The sequence below is a fragment of the Ambystoma mexicanum genome, chromosome 6q, assembly GCF_040938575.1.
Source record: "Ambystoma mexicanum isolate Mex_15411 chromosome 6q, UKY_AmexF1_1, whole genome shotgun sequence".
Taxonomy (NCBI): Eukaryota; Metazoa; Chordata; class Amphibia; order Caudata; family Ambystomatidae; genus Ambystoma; species Ambystoma mexicanum.
In genome coordinates this window covers 882,244,377-882,269,969 of record NC_090937.1, presented here as the reverse complement: position 1 = coordinate 882,269,969, position 25,593 = coordinate 882,244,377, and the positions used below count along the sequence as shown (strand labels likewise).

Sequence of the window (25,593 nt, the reverse complement as noted above, 5' to 3'; positions counted from 1 at the left end):
CAAAGCACATCATTACAAGGCAAGGCGTGCTATAGCTCCGTTGTACATGGTTTGTAAATTCACGGTGATGCCTTCGCCTACTCCATTCCTCTTTCTGTGGGCTAAAACCCTCAAACAGCCACTCCTCTGATACCCACAAACGCCCCCTTTCCTACCACATCCTTTTCCTAATATTGCTTCCTCGCCACTTCTTAGAAACCCCAAAAGCGAAAGAAACCCACACAGCTTCACCAGCAGTAAAACAGGTGCCACCACACCTACTTCAGCCATCAGCTGCCACCCATGCAAAGCTACCAGAGGTCTCTACCTCTGGTAGAGACCTGGTAGTACCTCACGCACCCAGACCCACACCAAGTCTCCCCTTCTTGCAGAATCGTTTGATGCCAGAGATGCAAAGCACACGTTAAATTCCTCCACGCACACTCACGAGCTCAACAGTTAAAATCTGGATGCTTAACACCCTTCACCACTGGTCCAAGATCCAGCACACTGTGTTCTTTCAGCCCTTTTCTTTCCAACAAAGACTCGGCACTGATCCAACGCACACCCTTGTGCTCCCTATCCAGCCTAAAACCTCACTTCACCCCAATGCGCAGACCTCAGCGCACAGCTCTACACCCTGCCAGGGTATCACAAGACTGACATGTCTAGCAATGCGCACTTCACCCCCATACGCATATTCCGACAATCCCACCACAGAAACACCTTCTCGCGCTCACACACTGGCCTGGCCGGGTTCCGTAGAAGAAAAAAAACGGGAAAGATTTCAAATGGAACCGACAAAAACGTTGAATTCGCCATTGGAAAAATAACCAAAGAAAGGGGAGCTGGGGTTGTGGGGGTGTGCACTGCTTCCATAAAAAGGAAAGTGGGGGACAAGGAAAGTTTAAAAAGAAAAAAAAAGATAAGAAAAGGACATTGCGGCAGAAGTTCCGCCTCTCAATAGGGAAGCTGAACTCACGTCGCAGGGTGAGCGCTGCAGAGAAAGAAGGTAAATTGGGCGCCAGAGGGAAGCATTATGGTTAGGGAGGTGGAGGGAGGGCAGATAGCGGGTGGGGTCATGCTCGCGAGTATTGCCTTTTTGAAAATGTCTAATTCGTAATTTTCTGATCCGAAATTTCCGGAAATTAAATAATCACGTACATCCGGGCTGCCCAGCACCCAGATAAGTCAGCACATTTGCTCCAGCAACAGAGCCGCACCGCAACCCTAGAGCCCCACTGAAACTCCAGCTCAACTCAGCCAACCCTCATAAGCATGGACCACCCAGCAACCTAACCTAACAGACATCACCCTGGCATGTACCTCCATTGCCAACACCCCTGATCTTACAGAAGAGCTCACCGCTAACCTTGCCATCATGCACATGCTACATTCTGGCCAACTGCCTGCCAACACGCTCAACTCTAGCAGAGGCTCAATAAACATTTATCCAAACGGTACAGACTGCAGTACCCAACACACTCAGCATGCCCAGCCACACTAAGGTACAGGACTTGCCCCGAAGCCTGACCACAGGAGGGACCCCACAGCTCTCACCTCTTACCACTCACACCCAGAACAACTCTGCACACCACTTGGCCAATCCACAGTCCCCTAACAACCCTAAGAAAAGCACTATGCTCATAATTCTACCTAACACCAACAAACCCCCTTATATCCCCTGCCGCCACACAGCTCAAGGGCACCCTACTTAATACTGGATCCATCCCAGCCTACTCAATGGACATTCTGGATCTCATCACAGACAAAAACCTCGTCCTCTTAGCCATCTCCGAAAACCTGACTCCAAGGCGCCTCAGGCCCTGCCCTATCCTTGGCCATCCTGTCTGGCTACACCATACTCTGCAAAGACAGACAGGACGCTAGAGGCGGAGGAGTAGCTATCATCATAAGGGAAACCCTTCCTATCTGAGAGATCTGTACCTCCACCCTACCGTCTGGCGAACTCCTCTCCACCAAACTCTGCCTCTCACACACCACCACCATCACTATGCAACTGGTCATTCGCACTCCGGGTCCACTACCATCCTTTGAACAGGACCTCATCAATGTCCTATCCACCAACATGAAAACCTCCTCCGAAACTCTACTCAGTGGCGACCTCAATCTAGGCCTCAACAACAAGAAAGACCATAACGCTGCATCCCTAGCCAGCTTCCTCAAGGTCCTTTGGTTCACACAATGCATACTGCAACCTACTTGTGCCAAAGGACGCACACTTGACAGGGTTGCTGACCTTAAGTGCAACATCACTGTGACCTCCAACATTCCATGCCCCTGGACTAACCACAATATCATCCACTACACCATACCTACCGACACACAGAGTAGTATACTCACCCTGCATCTACCCCCTATGTTGCACGGAACGCTCGCAATCTCTCCAAAGACATCATGCTGCTGTGACATGATGTTCAATCTGCACACACCCTTCACCCCAACCCTGCCTTCTTGGTTGATCTTTACAAGCAGACCATCGCATGATCAGTTGTCACCATTGCTCCCCTAACATTACGCAAGCCCAAACGTGCCTCACATATCAACACATGGTTTACCTTGGACACCCGCACCCTCTGAGCAAATAAAACGTGAAGCTGAATCCAAATGTAAGAAAACCTAATCCGACCTATATAAAACTTGCTTCACCACTGTATCAAAGGAATACAAACAAGCCGTCCTACTGGCTAAAGGCACCATCTACAACACCATAATTTCCAATGCCAAATCCAGCTCCCACAAGCTCTTCCCAATTTTATGTGAGTTGGAATCTCCTACCACCTCCCACATCGACGAGGTCATCTGGTGCTCTAACATCTAGACAGGTCTCTTGGAAAACAATTAGCACTCTTCAAACCAAAACGCTTTGAAAAAGAACGCCCTGTACGCCAGATTGCAAGTCACACCCAACACCTCTCCTCTGTATACTCCACAAGACAGCACCACCTTCAATGTTAACCAGTCTCAGAATCAAAAGTCTATCGAATGATAAAAGATCTCTCACACCTTCCCGCTGCCAAGGTGATGTATGCCCGGCTCCGGTTATCAAGGACTGTCCCGAAACCCTCACCCTCATGAACACTACCTTCAGTGCAGGCTCAGGGCCATCTACCCTGAAAGAAGCCTGGGTCCTACTGCTCCTGAAAAAAAACACTTGACCCTCGATCACAACCAACTACCGACCCATCACATCCCCTTCCTCCTAAAGATCCTAGATAGGGCTGCCTACCTCCAGATCCAGCTTTACCTTGAAGCCAATAACATTCTAGGAATGCGCCAATCTAGCTTCCCCCCTGGCCATGGCACATAATCTGCGCTCCTGGACCTCAAAAACCTGCTCCACAAGATCAAAGATGTAGGTAAATTGGCACTCCTACTGGTGGACTCGTTGACAGCCTTCGATCTTGTAGACCATCAAATCCTTTTCCAACACCTCGCCTCTGCAGTGAATTTCTCGCCTGAAGCCATTGTGTGGGTAACCTCTTTCCCATCTGACAGAACCATGAAAGTCTTTGCTGGCAATGCCGTATCGTCCCCCCTTGGCCTGTCACTTGCAGAGTTCCCCAAGGCTCCTGCGTGTCGCCCACCCATTACAACATATTCATCAAACCCCTATTTGACATGCTGGATGGCCATAGCATACCCTACACAAATTACACGGATGATACACAAATTCTCCTCCCCCTGACTGACAACTACCCCACTGACTCTGCCACGCTGCAAACAGTATACCATAGCATCAAAAATCTGGATGGCAGAACATCTACTGTGGCTTAATGACGACAAAACCGACATTCTCCTGATCGGTTCTCATGTCGTTCTCAACAAACTGGACCAAGCCTACAAGGCATTCACAATTGATGGCATCACCATACCAGTCTCCAGTGTCATGAAGACCATGGGTGTCCACATAGATGCTACCTTGTCATTAACGCAGCATGTCAATGCCATTGCCTCCTCAGCCGCTCACACCACTAAGATAATTAACGCTAGCAGGCCATCCCTCTCCGACAGCTGCCTCCCCATCGCCTGTGCACTTATCTGCTCCAGACTGGACTACTGCAACAATCTTTTGGCCAGCACCTCCACCCATAACATCAACAAACTTCAAGTCATCCAAGATAATGCAGTTAGAGCCGCTCTGACCGTACCCAGACAAGAGCATGTCTCGGGACCCAGAAGAAAAGCTCACTGGCTCCCTGTGAGAGATTGCAACACGTTGAAAACACTGGCAATCACCCACAGATGCCTCTCCAACTCTACCCCCTTATACCTCTCCCAAAAACAATCCGCAAGACCAACACACTCCGCCTATTCGCACCAACTGATCACCCAAAAATTCAAGCGAATAAGAGCTGGCAGGACAAGCTTCCCTGTCATCGCCACCAAGAACTGGAATGCTCTTCCCCCAGCTCTGAGAGCAGAGCAATCCTATTGGAGTTTCTGGAAATACCTCACGACACTGCAAGTCCTCCACGGACTACAGGGGCTGATGACTGATCAGCGACTCCCATTGTCTTTTTCATTTGTCCGACTAAATTTCAGCGGACTTGGTTAGTCCGAAATTTTAACAAGCACCTTGATGCCCACGGGTTTAATGTGCTATATAAATGCTTAAATAAAATTACTATCACATACATGTTGGATAAATGTTGGCTGTCATTCCTATGTTCCCAAAATGCACTTTGTATGCAAAGAAGTCAGCATCTGACATTCAGAACATCTGCATTTTTTGTTGCCCAGCTCTGCTCCCCAGTCCCGCACCCACACCACTCTAGCAATCCATGCCCCCCACCCTTCCCACCACAGGGTCAGATACTGCGCTTATTGGGGCATCGTGAGCGCCAGCCCTCAGGGCTGCCCAAACCAATTTGCAGGTGGGTGCTATGCCCCCTAACAGGATCAAAGCGGGACTCCATGCACTGCTTCGGCTCTGTCAGGAGCAACGGAGCAGGGAGGTGGTAGATGTTTCAAGCGTTTCTGAATTAAATGTTTCTGGGGAAACCCCCTTTCGTCCCACAGGGGCCCCATCAGGGGAGGAGGATTCCCCAATAAATATTGTCAATTTCCAGCACTGCCTGACGCACCGAATACCACTGCATTACTTGCTACCCAGTTCTGCAACCAGCACCCTCCAATTTATCCAAAGCACCACATCCATTACACTATTTTAGAACTGGCACCTGAACATACTTCTACACAGTGACTCAGGTCTTTACGCCAAACCATCCTTAAATGTGCACTTGGATGCCTGTTTAGCCCCATCGGGTTTATTCCTGACCGGAAGAACCCCCTTTCTGGTTGCCAGTGCAACCTTCCCTGCCCTAAGCCTTGACCACTGGCCTACTGCAGTAATTGTGCCAGCCCCCAGCTCTACCAATGGACCTCACTCCACACTGGCTTGCAGCAACCCCTTACAATTCTCAGAACCACACACAGCTCTGCCAAGACACCTCCATCATGAAGTGTAGCTCCCCTTTCTGTCCTGAAAACCACACATGTTTAGGTTATCCATGGTCATACTATGCAGCCCGACAACCACACTCAACCATCAATATCAGTCTTGAAGCCAGAAGCAGAGCTCGCCCATGAAATTTCTCCTCCCATGAAATATAGGTAGACCTTTCAAAGTGACAAGAGGGCTTCCCACTGGGTGGACCTGAGGTCACGATGCCACACCCCTTTTCCCCTTTTTAAGTTTCTTTTTTGATAAAAAATATTATCTAAACTTTTTTATAGCAAATTATTTTTTGCAATTTTTTTAAATTAAGATTTTATATTAACATAGTTCTATCCTTATTTAAATTGTTTTTGATCAGGGTAACTTTATTACCCGAAAACACAATGTGTTCTTAATGGTACGTATAGCTACCGTGGCAAAGGCCATGCCTGCGCAGTCCCCGCTGGTCCAAACAGCTGCCACGCCAACACGTATTCTCGGAGTATTGCCGGCATCCTGAGCTGGGAACATGCATGTGGTGGCAGTGTTGTGGGCACTATGTTGTAAAAACTGGTTTATCTTTTTAACATGGATATATCTCTAAACCAACATAAGATGTCTGCGATCAACCCAAAACAACTTGTAAGAGGACGAAAAGACTGGAAAGAAAAAGGCTGTGAATGTTTGCTATTATCCACAAAGCGCACTAGCTATGAGTGAGGATGCTTGTTGTAGTATCCTGTGATACCAGGTTTGTGTACCAGATTGTAGGCTGAACAGAATGTGATGATGTATGAAGAATGGTTGTATGATGAGAGCTCTCTGGGTGACGGTTGGTCACTATTGGAGAGATACAGGAACCAGAAGGATGCCGAGTTACCACTCTCCTACATCTAACCTTACCTGTAACTAAGACTTAATAAAGAAGCATTTTTTTCTACATTGCCTGGTATGGCGTGGTTCCTGCTTCCTGATTACTTGCATGAGACTAGGGAAAATACTTCACTTGTCATGGGGGAATAACATCTACCCATCGTCTGCTCATAATTCTCGCAAAATTTGTCTTGGGGAGGAGGAACCCTTTTACTGGGAAACCGAAGTGGTTATCGATGCTGTGGAGTGCGAGATTCAGCAGCACCGCTCTGCGCCACTGTTGTATATAGATGTTGTGAAAGAGCATGAGAACAATAGTGGCTTCTATAAGTTATAGAGGGGGCATAAGAAACATATTTGTGCAACTATTTGAGGAGGATGCACCTGCAAAGGTGGAAACCCTGGGAAAAGAAAAAAAGATGACGTCACGATGGGAAATAACTGCTTTTACTATTGCCAACTTTGAATTGTAAAAGATAGCAGCGTACCATTTTTCCAACAGCAAAGGCACGAGATAGCGGTGGAAACAGAACCTGATGGCTGTGAGATTCTATTGTCTCTGCTGCTCAAAACAGAGAAAAAACCTATGTGCAAATCAGGATGTGTGTTAAGTGTCAATTCACAGAAGAGCTGAATAAAGGTGAAGATGGGAGGGGAGCAGCGAGACTGCAAGGGAAGCAGTCTATTCATGGTGTAATAGCTCTGCTAAAGGGGTACTTGAAACGTGATTATTACAATGATTGTTACAACCACGATTACCTGGACTAAAAAACACAAATGTCTCAACGATGTATATATACATCCTGCACACTACTGGAAAATATGTTACATGTTGGACCCCAGTAGAGTCTTTAAGATGTTGAACATTGTTCACATCATACTTGAATGGAGACCTTGAGAGAGACAGTGCACCAGCGATCCTAGCTACAGAATTAAAAACCTACAGAGATCTAATCTTGCTCTGCGTGTGATGCTGTGTAGAGTGTTATATGAATTATTTTTTTCAACCAACCTGTGAACATCACTGGCAATAGAGCTGCACTCCCGCAGGGCTTCCATGCACATAAATCGGCCAGAGTCCGGATCACAGAATAAACATATAGTCTTTATCTTATAAAATCTTCAGATCCCAAAGTGTAGCCAAGGAATGGCGGCATCACGACAACGACACGTTTTGCAATGTACCAGTTGCTTGTTCACATTATATAGACTCAGACACACACACACACACACACACACACTCTACAGAGCCTGCGGTAGCGCCCCTGTAGTTATGGTTAAGTTTATCAACTCATTGAAAGAGTACTTTCTGGGTGGCTTATAACTTTGCCCCCCTGTACGAATCCTCACCAAACTTTGCAGAAAAAGTATATGGTTCCCTCGGAATAATCCTGCGAAGTTTGATGTAGTTTTGTCCAAGGTGGGTAAAGTTATAGGAGCAGTCCCAAAATGTATGGAAATCCTCATAGACACAATGGAAAAACATGTTTTGCTCGCGTCTGTAGCCCAAACAGCAGGACAGATTTTCACCAAGAGCGGCAGCTTGGTCCGGAAAGTGTGCTTTTGCAAATTTGGTGTAAATCCGTCCAGTCGATTTTTAAAAAATGGGCAAAAAGTAGGTCAGACAAAAAAGCGATATCTGGGTCCAGTCCGCGAACCAATCATAGAGCAGCGTGATGTTCATCGACATCATAGGTGCTCGCTGATTGGTCAATTGGGCCAATTCAAAACGTGAGTTGCAGCAAATTTTTTTAAATGGTCGCCATGTTGGATCCATGGACAGTCTGCAAATAGTGCAGTGGGGAAAAGGTCTAGAAAACACATCTGGAGTTATTTGGTGGCTGAAAAAAGGGGCTGGAAAGAGTGGGGGAGTGGAAATAGTTGATAAGGAACTTTTCTTATAGGTTGAAAAAGGATTTGCGGTTGCCGCAGAGTCGGTGGACATCACTGCTAACCGGGGACAGCACAATGAGAAGAAAATCTGGAAAACACATTTGGGGTTATTTTGTTGCCGAAAAGAGAGCCTGGAAAAGGTGGGGGGAGTGGAATATAGTTTATAGGGAGCTGTTATTATAGGTGAATCGAAGAGTTGTAGGTCCGTCGAGTCTGCGGACACCACAGTAGTCCGTGAACCCACACGTGCCGTCCAGGTCTCTTAAAGGGGATTAGCCAATGAGGTTTTGTGAGTCTGGAGGAGAAGTTGAAGTGTACAGGACTAGAGGGTAGAACGTGTTTTCTATGTTGTGTCTAGTGAATATGCTATGGATGTGTAGAAGCAGAGTGTGTGGCTGGTGTGAGATTCCTGGATCAATTCATTGAAGGTTTATAGTGAATCTCGTGGCATCTCTGCTACTATTGGATTGGACAAAGTGGAAGTTTGTGATATGCAGATTGTGGGTTAAACTGGGTGACCTTATTAGCATTCTGTGATAGGATGGCTCACATTAAGAACGTCAGATATTATTGTTGTACTTTGTGGAAGCAAGACTTTGGGCTATGTGTCTCCAGGATCTTTGCAAGTTGTACTGAAGGATATGTTGAGAATCCTAATGGAACTGTTTCCAGCTGCAAAATTTTTTTTTTCTGAAATCAATCGAAGACAATATGGAGACATCCAAATTTGTTTTGTCCTCAGATGGAAGAAGGTAGACAGCTTGTGAATGGTGATGAATGTGCTTTTTTATATGCTTTAGGAATGGCATCTTTTCTCAACGAAAATATCAAGTTGGAGGATCTAAATCATTTGAGGAGATGGAGTGAATTTGAGTGATGTCGGAAATCAGATTTTTCTTTTCAACATCCAAAATGCACTGAAACAACTGAACTTGTGAAATATGTCATGAAGTATTTTTTTTGTAGTTCTAGTAAATAAAAAACAAAACAAGAAAAACATTAGAAGCAGTTTTTGTGAAAGTTGGAAAAAATAAATAAGTTCAGTAGAACAGTTGTTATTTCAGTATATAACCCCCACCCCCCCAAAGTATACAATAAAAAAATATTTTTTTTAAGAGCCACTATTTTTGAATGAAAACGACTGAAATGATTTTGAAATCCCCCCCCACCCCTGGAATTTTCTGGGTGTCTGCAGACTATTATACTGTTTGCGGACCATGTCGGCTGCAAAAAGTCCTGTGATGATTTTTTTTGTTCTATTTTTTTAACGGGGAAAGGTGGCTCCTAAAAGGAACCTTTTTTGTGTTTCTGGTTTTCATATCTTTTTGGTAGGACAGCCAAGGAGGTAAAGTGGGGAGGAAAGGGAGGGAGGGGCATCACCCATAGATATGGAGGAGCAAGTGGACAGGGTAAGATGTTGGGTGGGCCTTAAATGTAAGGTAGGGGGGCAGTATTTCCCATGCTCCTTGAATGAACCTTTGAAAAGTACACTGCTCCGTCCTGTAGAGCGATGTGTTGCAGTACATTCTGAGAACTATGACCCTCGAAAGGTAAGGATTGACAGCCTCCTTTATGGCCTGCGAGCATGGGCGTAAATTTAGGGGGGACAGGGGTGTTTGTCCCCCCCAACTTTCATGGCACAACTTTCATGGCACACCATTTTGTCCCCACTATCGCCCAATCTCCATCACTCCCTTTCTGGGCAAGCTCCTGGAGAAACTGGCCCTCTCCCATCTTAATCTCCACACCAAATCTGTTGGTTGTCTTCATGACCATCGGTATGCCTCAGGGCTGCCAGAAGCACGGAAACTGCTCTCCTGAACATCCGTGAAGACCTTCTCTCCAACCTTGACTCCAACACCCTGTGTGTCCTTATCTTGCTTGATCTCTCTTCTGCCTTTGACACTGTCAACCACGCCATCCTGCTCAACCGTCTCTGTGATAACCTGGGTATCACTGGACAGGCTCTGGTGTGGCTGACTTCTTTCCTCTCCGACCGACCCTCCCAGGTCCAACTTGGGTCCTTCCACTCTGATATCTTTTTCTTTACCTGTGGCGTCCCCCAGGGTTTTAACCTCTCTCCTTGGCTGTTCAACCAATACCTGGCCTCCTTGCCCACCACATTGCCGCTCTCTGCCCCAATTTTCAGTGTTATCCAGATGATACCCAGCTCATTTTCAGGCTACCCTCTGCCTCCTCCTCTCCTTCCCTCATCTCTGACTGTCTGTCTGCTATCCAGGAGTGGTGTTCCGCCAACGACCTCTGCCTTAACGCCAGTAAGAACGAGATTCGACTCATTGGCACCCCCTCTCCCTCCTTCCCTTCAGCTCTCTGGCTGGCCTCCCTTGGCCCTCTTCCTGCTCCCACCTGCAAGGCTAAAAACCTTGGGGTCATCTTCGACTCCACACTCTCCTTCTCTCCTCACATCTCCGATGTCTCTAAGAAGTCACACTACCAGCTGCACCTCCTCAGAGGTATTCTTCCTCTCCTCTCCTTCCCCCAGAAGCTCACCGTCTCCAGAGCCCTGGTTCTCTCTAAGCTGGACTATTGCAACAGCCTCTATCTAAATCTGCCTGCCTCTACTCTCCGCCCTCTGCAACTTATCCAAAACAGGACTGCGAGACTGGTCCTTGGCCTCAAGCTCAGGGATCGTATCTCTCCAGGACTGAAATCTCTACACTGGCTCCCAGTGGCTGCAAGGATTAAGTTCAAAACCCTCTGCATTATCCACAAGGCCGTGTGGGGCCTGGGACCGCATTACCTTCAACTCTCTTCCTAAATACCTTCCTTCTCGGGCTCTTCGCTCATCTGCCTCCAACTCCCTCAGGGTTAGCCGCTTCTCCAAGCAATGAGTTGGTGGTCGATCTCTCTCCTCGGCTGGGGCCTCCCTCTGGAACAGCCTCCCTGCCTCCCTGAAACTTGAGGAGAACCATCTCCGGTTCCGGAAACACCTCAAAACCTTCCTCTTTGCTTCTGCTTTCTCTGTCTCTCTCCCATGCTGAAATTCCCTGCCGATTCTGCACTGGTTACCTGGCCACCCTTTCTGATCTTGGGGCCAGGTCCTGCATTCTGCTCACCTGCTCTGCCTCCCTTGCAACCCCCTGCACTTGGGGACTGGTTCTGTATCCCTTCAGTCCCCTTACCAGGACTTATGTCTGCTCTTACCTTGCACTTGCCACCATCAGGCCGTTTTATTTATCGTATTTATTCTTCTTTCCCATGTAGTGCACTTTCCCCTTTCCCTTCCCCTGGCACTCTTCCCTTTCTCCCTACCCTCGCACTTGCACAATCTGAATGACACCTGGCCTAGTAGGATCGTTGCCTGTCTTCCACTGTTTTCCCCTCCCTTGCCTCGTCGCGCCTTGAAACACTTGTGTATAGGCGCGTTATAAATGCCATATCATATCATATTTACATGCAGCTCTTCAGAAAACTCTTGCACCGTCACCCTTAGGACAGTTTCAGGATACTGTGGGTTTTAAGCAGTTAACAGAATGCAGCTTTGAACGGGTGAATCGCATTTAAATTGACAAAACTTGTTGAACCGTAGTTGTAACATTTTTGCTGTGACCCAAAAGAAACAAAAATGCATGTAAAATGGGCTTGTTTATGGAAAGTAGTGTTGGGAGGGGGTGGAGGGTAGAACCATCCCACACCCCCACACTGTTTAGAATAAGGCAAAGGCCGTGAGATGTAATATAATAGACCAGTGGGGAGGGGCGTGCTCTTAAAATCCTTTCCACAATCATATTATTGCATGCTTCATAGACGGTAATAAACACCATCTTAAAAATGAGCAGCCACATTGGCACACAAGGCACAAATGTGGTGCAGCAGCCAGCATCACAGGTTTATGCCGAAATCATGATGAAAGGAATAGGATGTATCCCGGGCACGGATGAGAAAGGTCAGATCCAAAGAGATCCATAAACTCTTCATTGTCTTGAAAGTGTCCAGCCTTCATGCTCTGGGAAGAGTGTGCCCTGCAAGGCCACAGGAGGAGGGGTAAGCGTCTTTGTGTAATACAATCTCACGAAAAAGAGGGCACTGGCCTTCAACCCCCATTAGTCCCAACTCTATGTTGTAGCACCCAAATGCCCCAGGCTTAAGACCTCTGAATTCCAAGGTACCAGCCAGCCCCAGACTAGAGTTCATAAACCTCTTAGCCTCTCAATCGATCAAGAAAGATCAGGAAGCAGGACTTTCTTGCCTTCACTTCTAGATCACATGATGTGTGCTGTGAGATACAGGGAGAGATACAATTATAGCCCAGAACGAGGGTGGAAGACCTTGTAGTGGTGCCGGCCTGTCTGGGAGCGAGTGAAGTTTGTGAGTTAATGTGACCTCTGCTTTTCCCTCGGGCCCCTGTCTGCTTGTACCAGGTGCACTGCTAGATATATAGAGATGTATTGTTTTATTTGTACATAATTGCCAATTAGCCGCCATTCCATGACCGATGATGAATGCAGCATCACCTACATGGAAGAAGATGGACAGGAGGGACTGGGACGAATGGCCTTGCATCCCCTATGGAGAAGGCAGTCTATGTATAGGGTCTCATCAATCAGCCGCATGGGTTTCTACTGTATGTGATGACGTCACTAATGACACAATGTACCTTCTTAATGCCCTGCTCATGCAGACTTTGGCAGAATGTTCCGGGCCAGCAGAGTTCTTTGTTGGGGCTTTCCAGGTTTGTGTGGAAATAAACCTGGTTATCCTTGCAAGAGGTGTATTGGGCCTTTTTCCCTAGTGAGTTGTATTTTTTCTAGTGTGAGCGTCTAGGAGCTTTCCTACATTAGCAGTCATATTTTATAAGAATACAATGAAACATCTTTAAACCTTTGCTTACATCTGTAAGTACTTTGTCAGGGGAATTATAATTAGCTTGCCAACAGTCTGTAACTGGTAAACCATGCCTCATGAAGTAGTTTTCATACGGTACATCTGTTTGACAAAAGCATACGTGCCAATATGTCCTATCCCATTTTGGAGATGGCAGACTATTTCTGTTTTCTTTCCAATATGGGACTTGTAGTCCTTGATTTAGCCATTTTAAATTGTGGACTACATTTTCCAGAATGTAAAAACAGGATTTCAATCTCACAAATGGGTTGGGTATTGTTGGCATATATGCAAAAACCTTTGCAATTTAGGGTAAAGATGAGCATGGAACTATTTCAAAAAGGTCTGTTTGGGGGCCCCTCTAAGGCCCGGGATAAACCATGCCCGCCTGTGACCCCTGAGTGCTGTTCTTTGCGTGCACCCTTAATGTCATTCATACTGCTACATGCACAGTAACTTAACATCAATAATACTATGATTAAACCATGATAGTACATACTGACCTAAATCCCTATGGTTCCAGTGTGAAAGTTAAGGAAAAGAAGTCCCATTGAGCTAAATTTAAATTTGTTCAGTAATAAATGTGTCAAGTGGGGAAGCTGAAATAACGTTACAGATGCAATTAAAGAATGTGCACCTGTGTTACAGGTGCAGCTAATACAACAAAAACACATCAGCCGTGTAGGCGACGGAGATGAAAGTGCACCTGTAACATGTTACAGGTGCAGTTAATAAAAAAAATGTATAGCTCCCAACTTAGATACGGTTAGGTAGACATACTTAGCACCAATCAAAGTACATCTCTGGCCCCCATACACAGCACCCAACATGATCCACACAGAACCACACATTCACGGTCCAGCCTACAGCACCATGAGGCCACAGCAGTGGTGGGTGTGGACTACATCAATGGCTGTACATTCATCTGTGATAGGGGATTTAGGGAGTCACTTTCTATTAGGAATACAATGTTGGTAGAGAGACATCTGTATAAAGATTTGCATTGCAGACAAGTTTGATGACGTGTCTACTGTCTAAACACATATGAACACAACTAACCACTTCTCACTAGCCTAAACTCATCACCATTCTTTTAGCGACCAAATGGAAGCCATTTTTAAAAATAATTTCTGCACCTTGAATAAAGTATGGGCAGTGCTGGTCAATGGGCTGGCTCTCGCCGGATGCGAGATCCGCTGGATCTTGGGATCCGGCCAGCCACAGCACCATAATACAAGGCTCCAGTCACTAGTAACCAATGCAACGAAAAGCACTTTGTATAACTTAAGCAAATATAATCAATGATGATCTAATGTGCTCTGTGGCTGTGCACAGGGCATTTTTGGTGATCTAATCTGCCCTATGCACAGCCACAGAGCAACAGCAGAGTATCCAGCATTGCACGAGTGGGCGGTGGGGGGATATGGTCTCATACACGCCCACAAATCAACTACCCCTGCCCCAATCTACTTTTTTGGTAAGATTAGTGGTAGATGGTATTTTTTAATATTTGTTATTTGCCTTTATCAAATCAATGATTTTGCAAAGTTCTTTGATGTCGTGTTTCGTTTCTTATTTCTTATGCCTTGTTCCGTTGAGATTTGCTTTTTTTCACAGTTTTTAAATGACCAGACCCAGGCCGAGTTAATCAATAGTTTGTTTGGTGCATTCGTCAAGAGCAGCCCTTAAAATGTTTGCAGTTGCTAGGGACCAGGATGTCTTTGTACCACTCAAAAGTCGACTCCACCATACTTCTTCTTCATACAGGATGCTTGATTCAATTAGGGGTCCAAGATATGCTCTTCTCCATTTGATGGTCGACGGACAGCTAATCAGGTGTTTCACCGATTCGGTTGCAGATTCGTTTTTGCATAAGCGGCAATGATTTGTTGTCAATAGGCCCTTGACAGCCCGAATTTCATTTGTCGGGAGTAAGTTTAGACGTGTCCTTAGAAAGGTGAATCTCAGAGCTCTATCCGGGAACCTTTTGAGAATTTGGGTTGTGAAGTGCAGTTTTTTAGCCTGAAAAGGTAAATGGATCAATAGCTTGTTTTTCTCAGCTAGGGCTTGTGTTTCGATCCAATCTGCCTGGTCCATTTTACGTTTGACTTTTGTTGGATTTTGAATCAGAACCTCTTCAGAGCATGTGATGTTGGCCAAATGAGATCTCTGTTTGGCGGCCCATGTTGTTAGCGCCTTGCAGCTTCCGACCTACATTTCCATTTTTATCATGTTGTACAGTGGGGGGCATTCAGGCATTATCACTTTTCTAAACAAAGCCATTTCTCCAGTTCGTTTGCTGCTTTCAAAGAGAGTAAACCCAATTCTCTTTGAATTGCCGAGATGGAAGTTGAATTAGGAAATTGAAGGACCTTGCGCCAAAAGTGACCCTCCAGTTTTTGCCATATTGTCGAGGGGATTGTTGGCATTGCTTCACCTCAGTACACCAGGCTCGGCACAACTTTTCCCTTGTAGAACTTTAATACTGGTAGCAGCGAAAAAGAGCCATATTTCCTGTCTATTATGCGGGCCTGCGTGGTAAGTTTTCGTGTCTTTTCCCACAGGTGTTTTTGCATCGTTGTCTCGCCTTTTGAGCTTTCCACCATCACGCCCAAGTATTTAAAGTCTTTAACTACTTCAATGTTCGATTTTTCGATGTGCCAGCCTAGGTTCTTCGCCTTCGTTTTCGATGGTTTGTCTAGAATCAAGATTTTCGTTTTCTCTTTGTTTATCTCCAAGTTTGGCCAAGTTGTCCAGTTGTCTTTGAATTTGAAGGCCAATTGTAGTCTGATCAAGAAGAATAATGTCATCTGTGTATAGTAGGCGGGCCACTGCTGTTGGACCAATTTTGGACGCAAAGGATCTTATGAGGCTGTCGCCCTCTTTGTAGTCACCCAAAAATGAAGTAAATAGGGCCGGGGCAAGTGGGCAGACCTGCTTTACCCCTCTGTGCATTGGAATTTCCTCAGATAACAGACCTTTTTGATTTAGCTTGACTCTCATGGTGGTCGCAGTGTGCAGGGCTTTGATTGACTTGAGTATTTCTTTCAGACAGTTCCAGTGGTCCAGTTTCGACCATAGCATCTCTCTGTCTAATTGGTCAAATGCCTGAGTGAGATCTATGAACGCCAGGAACACCTTTCCTGACCCTGTCATGAGTTTGTTTTTTATGATACTGAGAATCATAATGTTGACTGTCGTTCCAGAGTTTTTCATGAATCCCGCTTGGAAAGGGTCATTACATGGAGCGGTTTTTGCCCATTTTTGGAAACTCCTTAAGAGAAATGAGCCATAGATCTTTCCGATAGTGTCCAGCAGCGCGATGGGGCGGTAGTTGCCAGGCACCGCCCTATCTCCTTTTCTGTAAATTGGAGCGACCACGCAGGAGGTCCAGGACCTTGGAATCGATCTTGAAAGGCAGCAGTTTTTAAAGACTTGACTGATGAGCGTGGCCCATTCTGCCGGATGGATTTTCAGATCTATGTTGGTGATTCCATCTGGGCCTGGAGCTCTGGAGGACTTTAGTCTCCTCATCGCCGTCTCACTGTCGTCTGTATTTGAGAAATCTTCCCAGTTGATTACTTCAGGATCCTCTTGAGTGATGATCAACTTTGGCAGGGGGGGCTGGAATATGGTGGTGAAATGGGATTTACAGCTTTCCTCCGAGACATTGTTTGACGCTATGAGAGTTGGTGCACTGCCAGTCTTTTTGATCAATTTCCAAAATGCTCCGGAATTTTTGTCTGCTAGCTTTCTCAACATTTTCTCGGAGTCTTGCTGATAGAGAGAACATCGATGGAATCTTAGCCAGGATTTGTACTTTTTATGTTCATCTAAATAAGCTTTCTTTAGACAATCAGAATTGGCATTTTCAGCCTGTCTCTTCAATTTCCTCAGGTTTCGCCGTTTCATCACCAGCTCCTTATCGTACTCGTAAAGGGGTTGTTGTTTTCCCCTTGGTTTTTTCTGTGAATTTGAGTAGTACGATAGTAATAGAGGTTGGTAGTCCATTGGGGATGTAAATCCTCTCTCCTTCCTGGAGAGCTGAGTGGCATAGTTTTTTTGAAAGTTCTCTGATTCTTTCCGCCTTTAATCTAAGGTGATTTCCTTGCGCTGTTGTTTCAATTTCTTCGGGCATATGGAGACTCGGGCTGCTCTCAGTGGGCCACCCCATTTTCAGGATGTTGTGGTCACTGGCCTCGGTCCGTATAACCTCAAAGGATGTGATCAGGCTGAGCATTCCTTCTGATGTGAAGATGTAGTCAATTGTCCCTTTTTGTGAGCCTCTTTCCCGTGTTGGAATATGGCAAGCTGGGGGGAGAGACTGCTCGGTGTTATGGAGGTTTCTGGAGTCCATGAGCGATTGCCATAATTGTCCGCGAGATTCTACCTGGAGTTTATGGCGTGGTGGATTTGTGCTTGAAGCTTCCCTTAGCGTTTAAGTCTCCACTTATTATTATTAGAGGTTTGTCCTGGTCTGTAAAGATTCCGTCAATCTCTGTTTCAATGATGTTTAGGAATTTCTTGTCCGAGATGGTCTGAGGGTTCCAATAAGTAGTTATTATAACGAGCCAGGAGATCTTCGTGCTTTGGGGGCGAGCAGCCGGTCGCTCCGACTTCACTAGTACTGCTAAATGGCTCTGAGTGGAAGCAAGGCGTTTCCGAATTTACAGACCGGATCCTGATCGGACTGCCACTAAGAGACCAGCCGAAGGGCGGCCCAGTCATCCTTTAATTGCTGGAGAGACCACTACAGAGAAGCCGTCTATTGCTGGGGTGTCGAGGAGCCATGTTTCTTGTAGTGTTATAATGTGGAAGTCACCCAGGTTGACATCTCCTGCTCTTGTTAGGTGGGTGTGTCCTCTGATATTCCAGGACATCATTTTGAGATCCACAGTAGATTGAGTCTTCTCTGTGTAAAATCCATTTGGTTTTGTAGGGTCTGCGATTTTCCTCATAGTTTTACTAGGGGGCGTTAGTTGCTATTTAGTCAATAGAGTTTCCGGGGCTTTCGGAAGCCACGCCAAAAATTGTTTGATTGGTGCAAATGTTGATGAGTTATTGCGGCAGGATACAGGTTCCAAATGCACAGGGGCTTGGTGGTCCTTATCGGTAGGACTCTGGGCTCTCGTTGCAGCGGCCCGGTACAGTCCGGGACTGGCGTTCTTTTGAACATCTTTGCTTCCTCTTGGCAAACTCGAGGGATTTTGAGTGGCTTTCCTGTTTGCGAACTTAGTCTGGAATTGATTGCCAGTGGTGGCCGGCGTTTGGTGAATGCCTGGTTTATGGGCTTGAGATAAGTTCCACTTGTTGGCCTCTGTTTTTGACCTATAGTGGGGCTTCTGGGCGAAAGGATGTCTATCCCGAATTCGGGTTGTTTGCTCACCTATTGTTCTTGTCATCTCTGTGACATAGTAGCCTCTTTTGAGGAGGTCTGCTTCGCCTTCTTTGGTCCTCCGGCCTAGGCTGTTCACTCTGACATGTAGGTAAGCCTTCACCTTTTGGTCTTTGGGGTTTGGCTTGACTAAGTTTAGATCATCCGTCATCAGATCTTTAAAACCTCTAGCGTGTTTCAGGACTTTTAGGACCGTTCCCCTGTTCAGGGTTATTGCCTCCGAGTTTTGCGGGATCTGTTCTAACTTGAAAATGTTTGTCGGTGTTAGGCGACGCTGACTTATGATTTTTTGTGTGGTGGCCTTTTCCCTGTGGGGGCTACTCTGCTTCAGTGGACAAGTTTCTCTCGTCTGCCTGTCCGGAGTGCGTCTTTCTCTGCACTCTTCTTTGTCTCTGTTGGATAGATCCTTGCCTTTATAGTGCCTTTTTGGTGATGAAGGGCGGCTTCTAAGAGATTCTGGTCCTCTCGGATATCTAGAGTTATTTACACGGTTCTCAACTTGACTATTGTTGCTGTGCCTCCTATGTTTTTTGGAGAACGGAGAGTCTGCGCGATTGGGTTTGGTGATCAGAGTTTTTCTCCCATTTTTCCAGTTCTGGTGCTGGGAGACACTCAGTGGTGATATGTGAAGAGTAATGTTCATGAAGTTTTCATCTCTCATAAAATCCTCGACGGTGATCGGCGATTGTCGTGCAGTGGCCTGTGGTGGGTTCCTGGCGAGGTGGGAACACTGCGTAGGAGACCTGGGTGAGCCACAATTCTCAGTGGCTTTTTTTGAGGGATCCATTTTTCCAAGTGGGGGAGCAGCCCCGTTACCCGCTGTTAGGTCGATTTGTTCTGCTGCTTTCACTGTTCGTAAAAAGTTTTTTGGGTTCTCGGCTATCTTGGCGTTAGGTGATAGATCCGCCTCAGTAGAGCCCTGGTTTGGGTTTATCAGGATTTGCGGCGAACCGGCTTTCGGCCCCTTTTGTTGTGAGCTGGATTTAAAGGCCCCCTTTTGGCACCCTACGAATGTAAATAGGTGGATTGGGTCAGTCTTTTCCTTATTTTGCAGTTTTTTTGTAGGTCACAAATGTTTCCACTAAGGTTCGGTTTTTCGGCCACTTGTTTTTGGGGCGTCAGCCGGTTTTCTTTGGAAAAGCTAAAATCTGTTTGTCTGGCAAGGTCTGTTGAGTTTTTGATGACAATTGCTCGAGGCAAGGGTGCCCCCGTAGGAGGGCCGATCCATGAGGGAGCAGCCAGGATTTTGTTGTATAGTTCACTGTCCAATTTTTCTTTGGCTGTAATGTACCCCTCCAGGCAGGTCAATTTGGTGTGGATCATTGCACTTAGCGTGGTTTGGTCCTTCAACATATCGTTTATGGCTTCGTACAGTTTTCCGAAGGGGGCAAGCGCAATTGTTATTGCAGACATCAATGTTGTTAAATTGAATTTTTTTGTCGGAGTGTCTTTCTGAGCATCATCGACTTGTTCTCCGGCTCTGCTTTTTCTTTGAGGTGTGGCTTGCAGAGAAACCTGTGAGTAGGGCACTTGTGCTGGATTCTTCAGAGGCCGCAGGTCCTTGGCCGTTGAAGAAGGAGAAGGCCCTGGGACCGGGTGGATTTTTGGTGGTGTCAAATGCAGTGGGGCGTTCTCCACCTGGGCCGGTGAGTCAGTTGGTTACAACATTGTGGAGGTTTTTTGGTGGTCTCTCGGGACTGGTATTTTGGTGTGGGACGACTGTCCCGTATACTCAGGGACAATTGGGTTTGCTGCAGGAAGAGACGGCAGGGCAATAGGAGGGGCTTTAGCTGGAGATTTCCTAGGTCTCGACGGGACTTCTAAAGAATTGTTAGAAGTGGCTTTCTGGGTCAGAAGAGGGGTGGAAATATGGGGTCTTGGAGGTTGGTTTCCTGGCAGCAGGGGCATTTCCATGAAAGGTCCTATTTCTTTTGAAGGCCCCTTATTTGGGATAAAAGGGGTTTTGCAAGCTTTAGGACCAACTGGGGGTATGTGGTGGCCTCCAATATTTCTGCATCCGTTAGTTCTGCTAACACGTCGTATTTTCTTTTGCCTTGACTGGCAAAGTATTCTTTCAAGCAGTTGCATATTGATGATTTTGACAGGACCTTCACCGAAGGTCTCTTTTCTTTTTGGACAGGCAGAGGTGCTGGTCTTTTATTTTTAAGTTGTGTTTTTTGGGTGCTTTTTCCCCCATTTCTGGTTTTATTTTTCTTCTGGGGAGGTGTTGAGGAAGTCAAGGTAGATGCCGGGGGATCAGCACGTATTTCTTCCAGGGCTGATACTTCCTGGTTGGTGTTTACTGGGCGGGATCCAGGCCCCGCTCTTCCTCCAGCTGGGAGCAAGGACCCGCCTCCAGAGAGCTCCTCGGTCCCGCCGCCCCCTTGCAGAAGCAGAGCCTCGCTCACGTAAATCAGAGCCCGCACTTCCCTCTGCTCTGATGACGTGCGCGGGTCGGGAGGGGGTTCCCACCTGCTCTCCTGGAACCGCGGGGCAGACGGCGCAAGCACACCCGCTCCCCTGCAGCCCCAGGGGGAACCTGCCTGGCCAGACAGACCTGGGGACCGGATTGCACACTTTGTCGCCTGTGCCGCAGTGATCAAGGTAGGTGTAGAAGTGTTAGATGGATAACATTGACTTTCATTTTGTGAGGCTGTAGTGTCCGCGTCCCAAGAGCCCGCAGGCGCGTCCCTCGCAGTCCACCCTTCGGTGGGCTGCACTGGGTGCCTGCCAGGAATGGGATGCTCTGGCGCTGGCTCACGCATTCGCATGGCGTCCGTTTCTGGATTCATCTCCGAAATGTTATGATTTATGGTTGAGTCCTCCCATGATAACACAGCTTCCTCCGGTTGAGGGAATTTCTGCGGGAGTTCAGATGAGCGCTCCTCTGGTGACTCGGCTATTTGTGCGATTTGGGGCATGTGTAGTTTCAGCTGAAGTGCAAAGTCTTTACACGGCCCCGGCACCGGTAAAAAGCGTGTTCTTGGGGTGGAGCGGGCCGAGGGGAGGCATGGAGGGTCGAGCCTGTGTTGGCCTTGCCTGGAACTTCTCATCCAGCGCCTCTCCTCGTTGTCTCCACCCTGAGGTGGTATGAGAGGTTCTTCAAGGCTTCCAGCCTCCGTTGGGAGGGAGTCTGCCAGTCCTGTCCACGGACTGCCACAGACTGCGCTAACTCAGCAGCTAGCTCCGCGGATTCTGGCAGTTTTTATGGGTCCTCCCACAAAAAGAACAGGAACAGTAGAGAGACTCAGGTCTCAGCAGCGTAGAGTAGACTGACACAGGCTGCGCTAACTCAGCAGCTAACTCCGTAGATGGTATTTTAACACAGAACGCAAATAAATAAAACTGCAGAATCATTACAGATGCAGGAAACTCATCCGTTAGAGCTCTGTCCAGGCGCTCTGGGGCAAATAAACATACAAACCTCCTAATTTGCATATGGATTGCCCCAACAGAAATGACTTCACAGAAAAGGACATTGCAAGGAGCATCATCAGTCTTTGATACTTGGTGGCACCATGGAAGCGACTTTAGAATAAGTTGCCATAAGTAAGCCAAGTGGCAAATAACTTTGTGGTGCAAAATACCTAAATTGCACTATTCTTATTTATGGAGCAAATCTATAGTTAGGCTTTTTTTTTAAATAACAGCATGATATATTAACATATGCTCTGAAGTGAATAACAGAGCTGCAGATAAGACACAGTATGATTAAATGATCTGCCCAGGATCACACACTTTGGCTAAATGGTGAAACCGGGATGTGGACAATTTAAGCAACTGAGCACATCTTTACAGGTTTAACTGATATAGATATTTATTAAGTTTTCCCTTTGCATTTCATGTGCTTAAATAATACTTTATTTAAAGCAATGCCTTGGAAGAAAAGCACATTACATAAGAAACAACCCTTTCATACTTTACACTATATACATCATTAAAGAAATATATTGAGCAATAAGAGGATGGCTTTAGTTGCATTCTCTCCATTATTCATGCAAAGTCACTATAGCATCATATAGATTAATGTTAGCCTAACAATTCCCCCTTGGTTAAAGCCATAGTCATTATTTCATAAAGCCTGAAGCATGATGCACCAGTCTCACTGCTGATCACTCCCTCCCATGCACATTTCTAAAGGGACAAAAGTCCCTGCTAATAGTTCCCCTCCCTCCCATCAGTGGCTAATGGCTCACATTAGCTCACAGAGCTCCTTGGGACATTGTGTGGCAGCGGGACACCTATCCAGTTCGGAAAGGTTAAGGTGTCCTGCTGCCAGGATAATGAACGTGATGAGCAGGAATTGCTCAGCACACATTGCCCTCCCAGCGGGACACCTTTCCTGTTGGGCACCCTCATGGAGGTGCCAAACGGGAGAGGTCCCCCCCCTGCGCCCCTTGTACAGATCGTTGAACCATGTACTGTAATTAACGTTTTTTCTTCATCGTCACCTAGCTAAGTGACCTGTTTTGAGAAACAGGTCACTTAGCTAGGTGCTTATCAGCAAATGCTAGAGTTCACCATCGGTTAGCGGCAAACTAGTATTTCCCTAGGGTGCTGCTAGGAGACTTGGGGTGGGAAGTAGACGTGTGTGTTTAGTCTAGGGTTGGAGTATAAATAGTGTGGAGTTTGAAAAAGAAGCAGCATGAAAGAAATTGCACCGTTTTAAAACTATTATTTTGAATGTTTCCTTTGATCGGAGGTCAACTGTCAGCTCCATCCACCTCTGAACTCCGCCTCCTCGGAACTCTGCCCCCTCCTCCAAACCCTGGCCCCGCCCCAGTCCTTGTGGGATCCCCCGCCACATTTTTCCCATTTCCACCACTGAGTATGGACAGAATCTAACAAGCAACTTTCCACAAACCTGCTTCCCCATTCAAACATATGCCCGCAGGCTGCCCACACGCACAGAAAAAGACACCTCCAAGAAAGGAATTGGCTGCTTTCATCCAATAAAGTAAATGCAATCACATGCTAAATCGCCAGCTTACCCAGGTGGCAAAGGCATGTAGGTGTACCCCGAGTTTATTGCTAGTGAAATTTTTTATAATTCAAACAACAGATGAAAGGTGGATGGGAAATAAAACATCAAACCCAATCTTCCAAAGGCAGATGGTGATGCCGGAAGAGGAAAGGGGACGTGTATGCACTAGGCTTCTCATGCAATCATTTAACCCTTCTATAAAAACATATTCGTAAAACATGGCCTACATTTGAATTTGGACATGAAGGGAACCACTGATTTGCAGGGCGAGTACAGCCTTACACATTTCTTTGGAAGAAAAACAGCTGGGAGGTGGGTCCGAAGGGGTTAAGTCCAAGTTTACCAATACTTTGGACTCCGGCCCTGGCTGATCCGAGGCCAGAGGCGCTGGCAGCAACGTGCTTTATTTACAATCCCTCTGGCAGACTTGCAACTGCCCTGGGCTGTAACACGGTGTACCTGATGGTCAAACTGGATTAATTCTCGCAAATAAAACACATTAACACGCATACCTGTCAACGTGCACATTTGCGAAAAGTAATCCTTTTGTATTTGACATGAGGGCGTTTACAGCCACGTGCAAACGTCCCTTGCGCCAAATCAGCGGCTCCAGAAAGGTTTCTGCGCGCAAAATGTCTGCTGCGCCGAAACGGGGTGTATTATTCCTTCCTCACTAGTGTAATGCACAATCTGGAAGGAGGCAGGGCTTTAAGTGGGGCGGACCCAAGCAGTCTCCAGAAATGGCTCCCTTGCCGGGGCCCACCCCCGACTAGCCCCAGCCAGTCGACACCTCAGGCAAACAGGCTGCATGGTTATACGACCTGCCTGCAGGTGTCAGCACTTTGTTTTAGAAAAAAGCTGACACCTGCAAGCAGCAGGCATAACCATGCAGTGCGGGCCTCCTGATGTCTATGTGCTCGAAACAGGAGGAGGGCTGGACTGCCCAGCTCTCCTTTTATTTCGAGTAACTAACTAGTCATGACTCCGCATGATGCTGGGTGATAACTAGTTACTCGAAAACAAAAGGAGACACTGGGCCCTCCAGCTCTCCTCCTGTTTCAAGTACAACCTTTCATTCAAGGAGCCCGTGGTTAAAGCGGACTCCTTGAATGAAAGCGCTGCGTGTGAGCTGGGGCACACTGGTTTCACACCTTTTGGTGCGACCAGCCCCTTCTGTTGTTTAATAGGAGGGGCTGGGCTTATCAAAGGTAATAATACCAGTGTGTCCCAATTCCAACTTTTAACCGTCGCCCACCCCACCCCTTTAATAGAGGGAGGGCTCTCGTTAGGGGGGCGTGTCCCTAGGCCACACCCCCTAACTAGGCCCCGCTCGATTTCCAATCCCAAAGGCCTGGAAGGAGGGGTTAACGACCAGAGATGCCAAATAGCAACGAACTCACGGTTATAATGACAAGGGATAAGATAACAACTCAAGATGCTACATCTGGACAATGACCAGAGCTTGTGAAGGTACATTGGAACCTGGTTTAGTGCGTTGTAATGTACTAACGTATTTGTATATAGTACAAAGTGGTGGCAGTGGCATGGGGGGGGGTCCATTTCAACTGAAAAGTGTGAAAGGTCCCTCCAATAAAACACTTGAGATCGTACCCACACAACTGCTCACCTGCCATCCTCAGAACCTTCCTTACCCATTATCACACGTAATACCTGCGACTTCGGGGTCCTTGGCAGCGTGGCTTGACATTTAGACGTCCTCTCCCTCGGATTATTTTCCACGAATCGGTGGGTAGCGTCCGTCTGCGCTCTGCACACGGGGCTCTACGGCGCGACTCGTCTTGCACAACTCAATCGCCAGCAAGGTTCAAAGAGCAACGCCTGAACTTTACTCCCTGCCGGCCTGCATGGATGGTCAAGACACACCCTGTCACTCATGGCCCAACCTGTGACATTAAAACGCTGGGCGGAACGCGAATCTGCGGCTGATGAACACGTACACCCCTCAAAGGGTCACAGTCCTTCTGTACAGGGAAAAGAATGAAATAAACCACCAGATGGTTTCACGTAGTTCTGCTCCTGTGGATGCAAATGAAACCGGGGGACAGCATGAAACACACATCTTACTGAGAAGTGTTTCTTAACCATGTTCATCTAATGCACCAGGGTACACATGAGCTGTACGTTTCATATTCGAGATATATT

General features: G+C 46.9%; 1 protein-coding gene across 3 annotated transcripts in view; it reads right to left on the bottom strand.

Moving 5' to 3' along the window:
- The window catches only part of AADAT (aminoadipate aminotransferase), a 1,031,752-nt gene extending 1,006,514 nt beyond the window's left edge, over window positions 1-25,238 (bottom strand). For 2 of the 3 annotated variants that reach the window (XM_069631415.1, XM_069631412.1), the window contains exon 1: window positions 25,102-25,238. In XM_069631415.1, the coding sequence (XP_069487516.1) occupies window positions 25,102-25,138 (37 nt within the window). In that variant the 5' untranslated portion in view covers window positions 25,139-25,238. Of the gene's footprint in view, window positions 1-25,082 lie in introns of all 3 variants that reach the window. The other variant, XM_069631413.1, reaches the window with a different exon arrangement.
- Window positions 25,239-25,593: the final 355 nt, after the last annotated feature.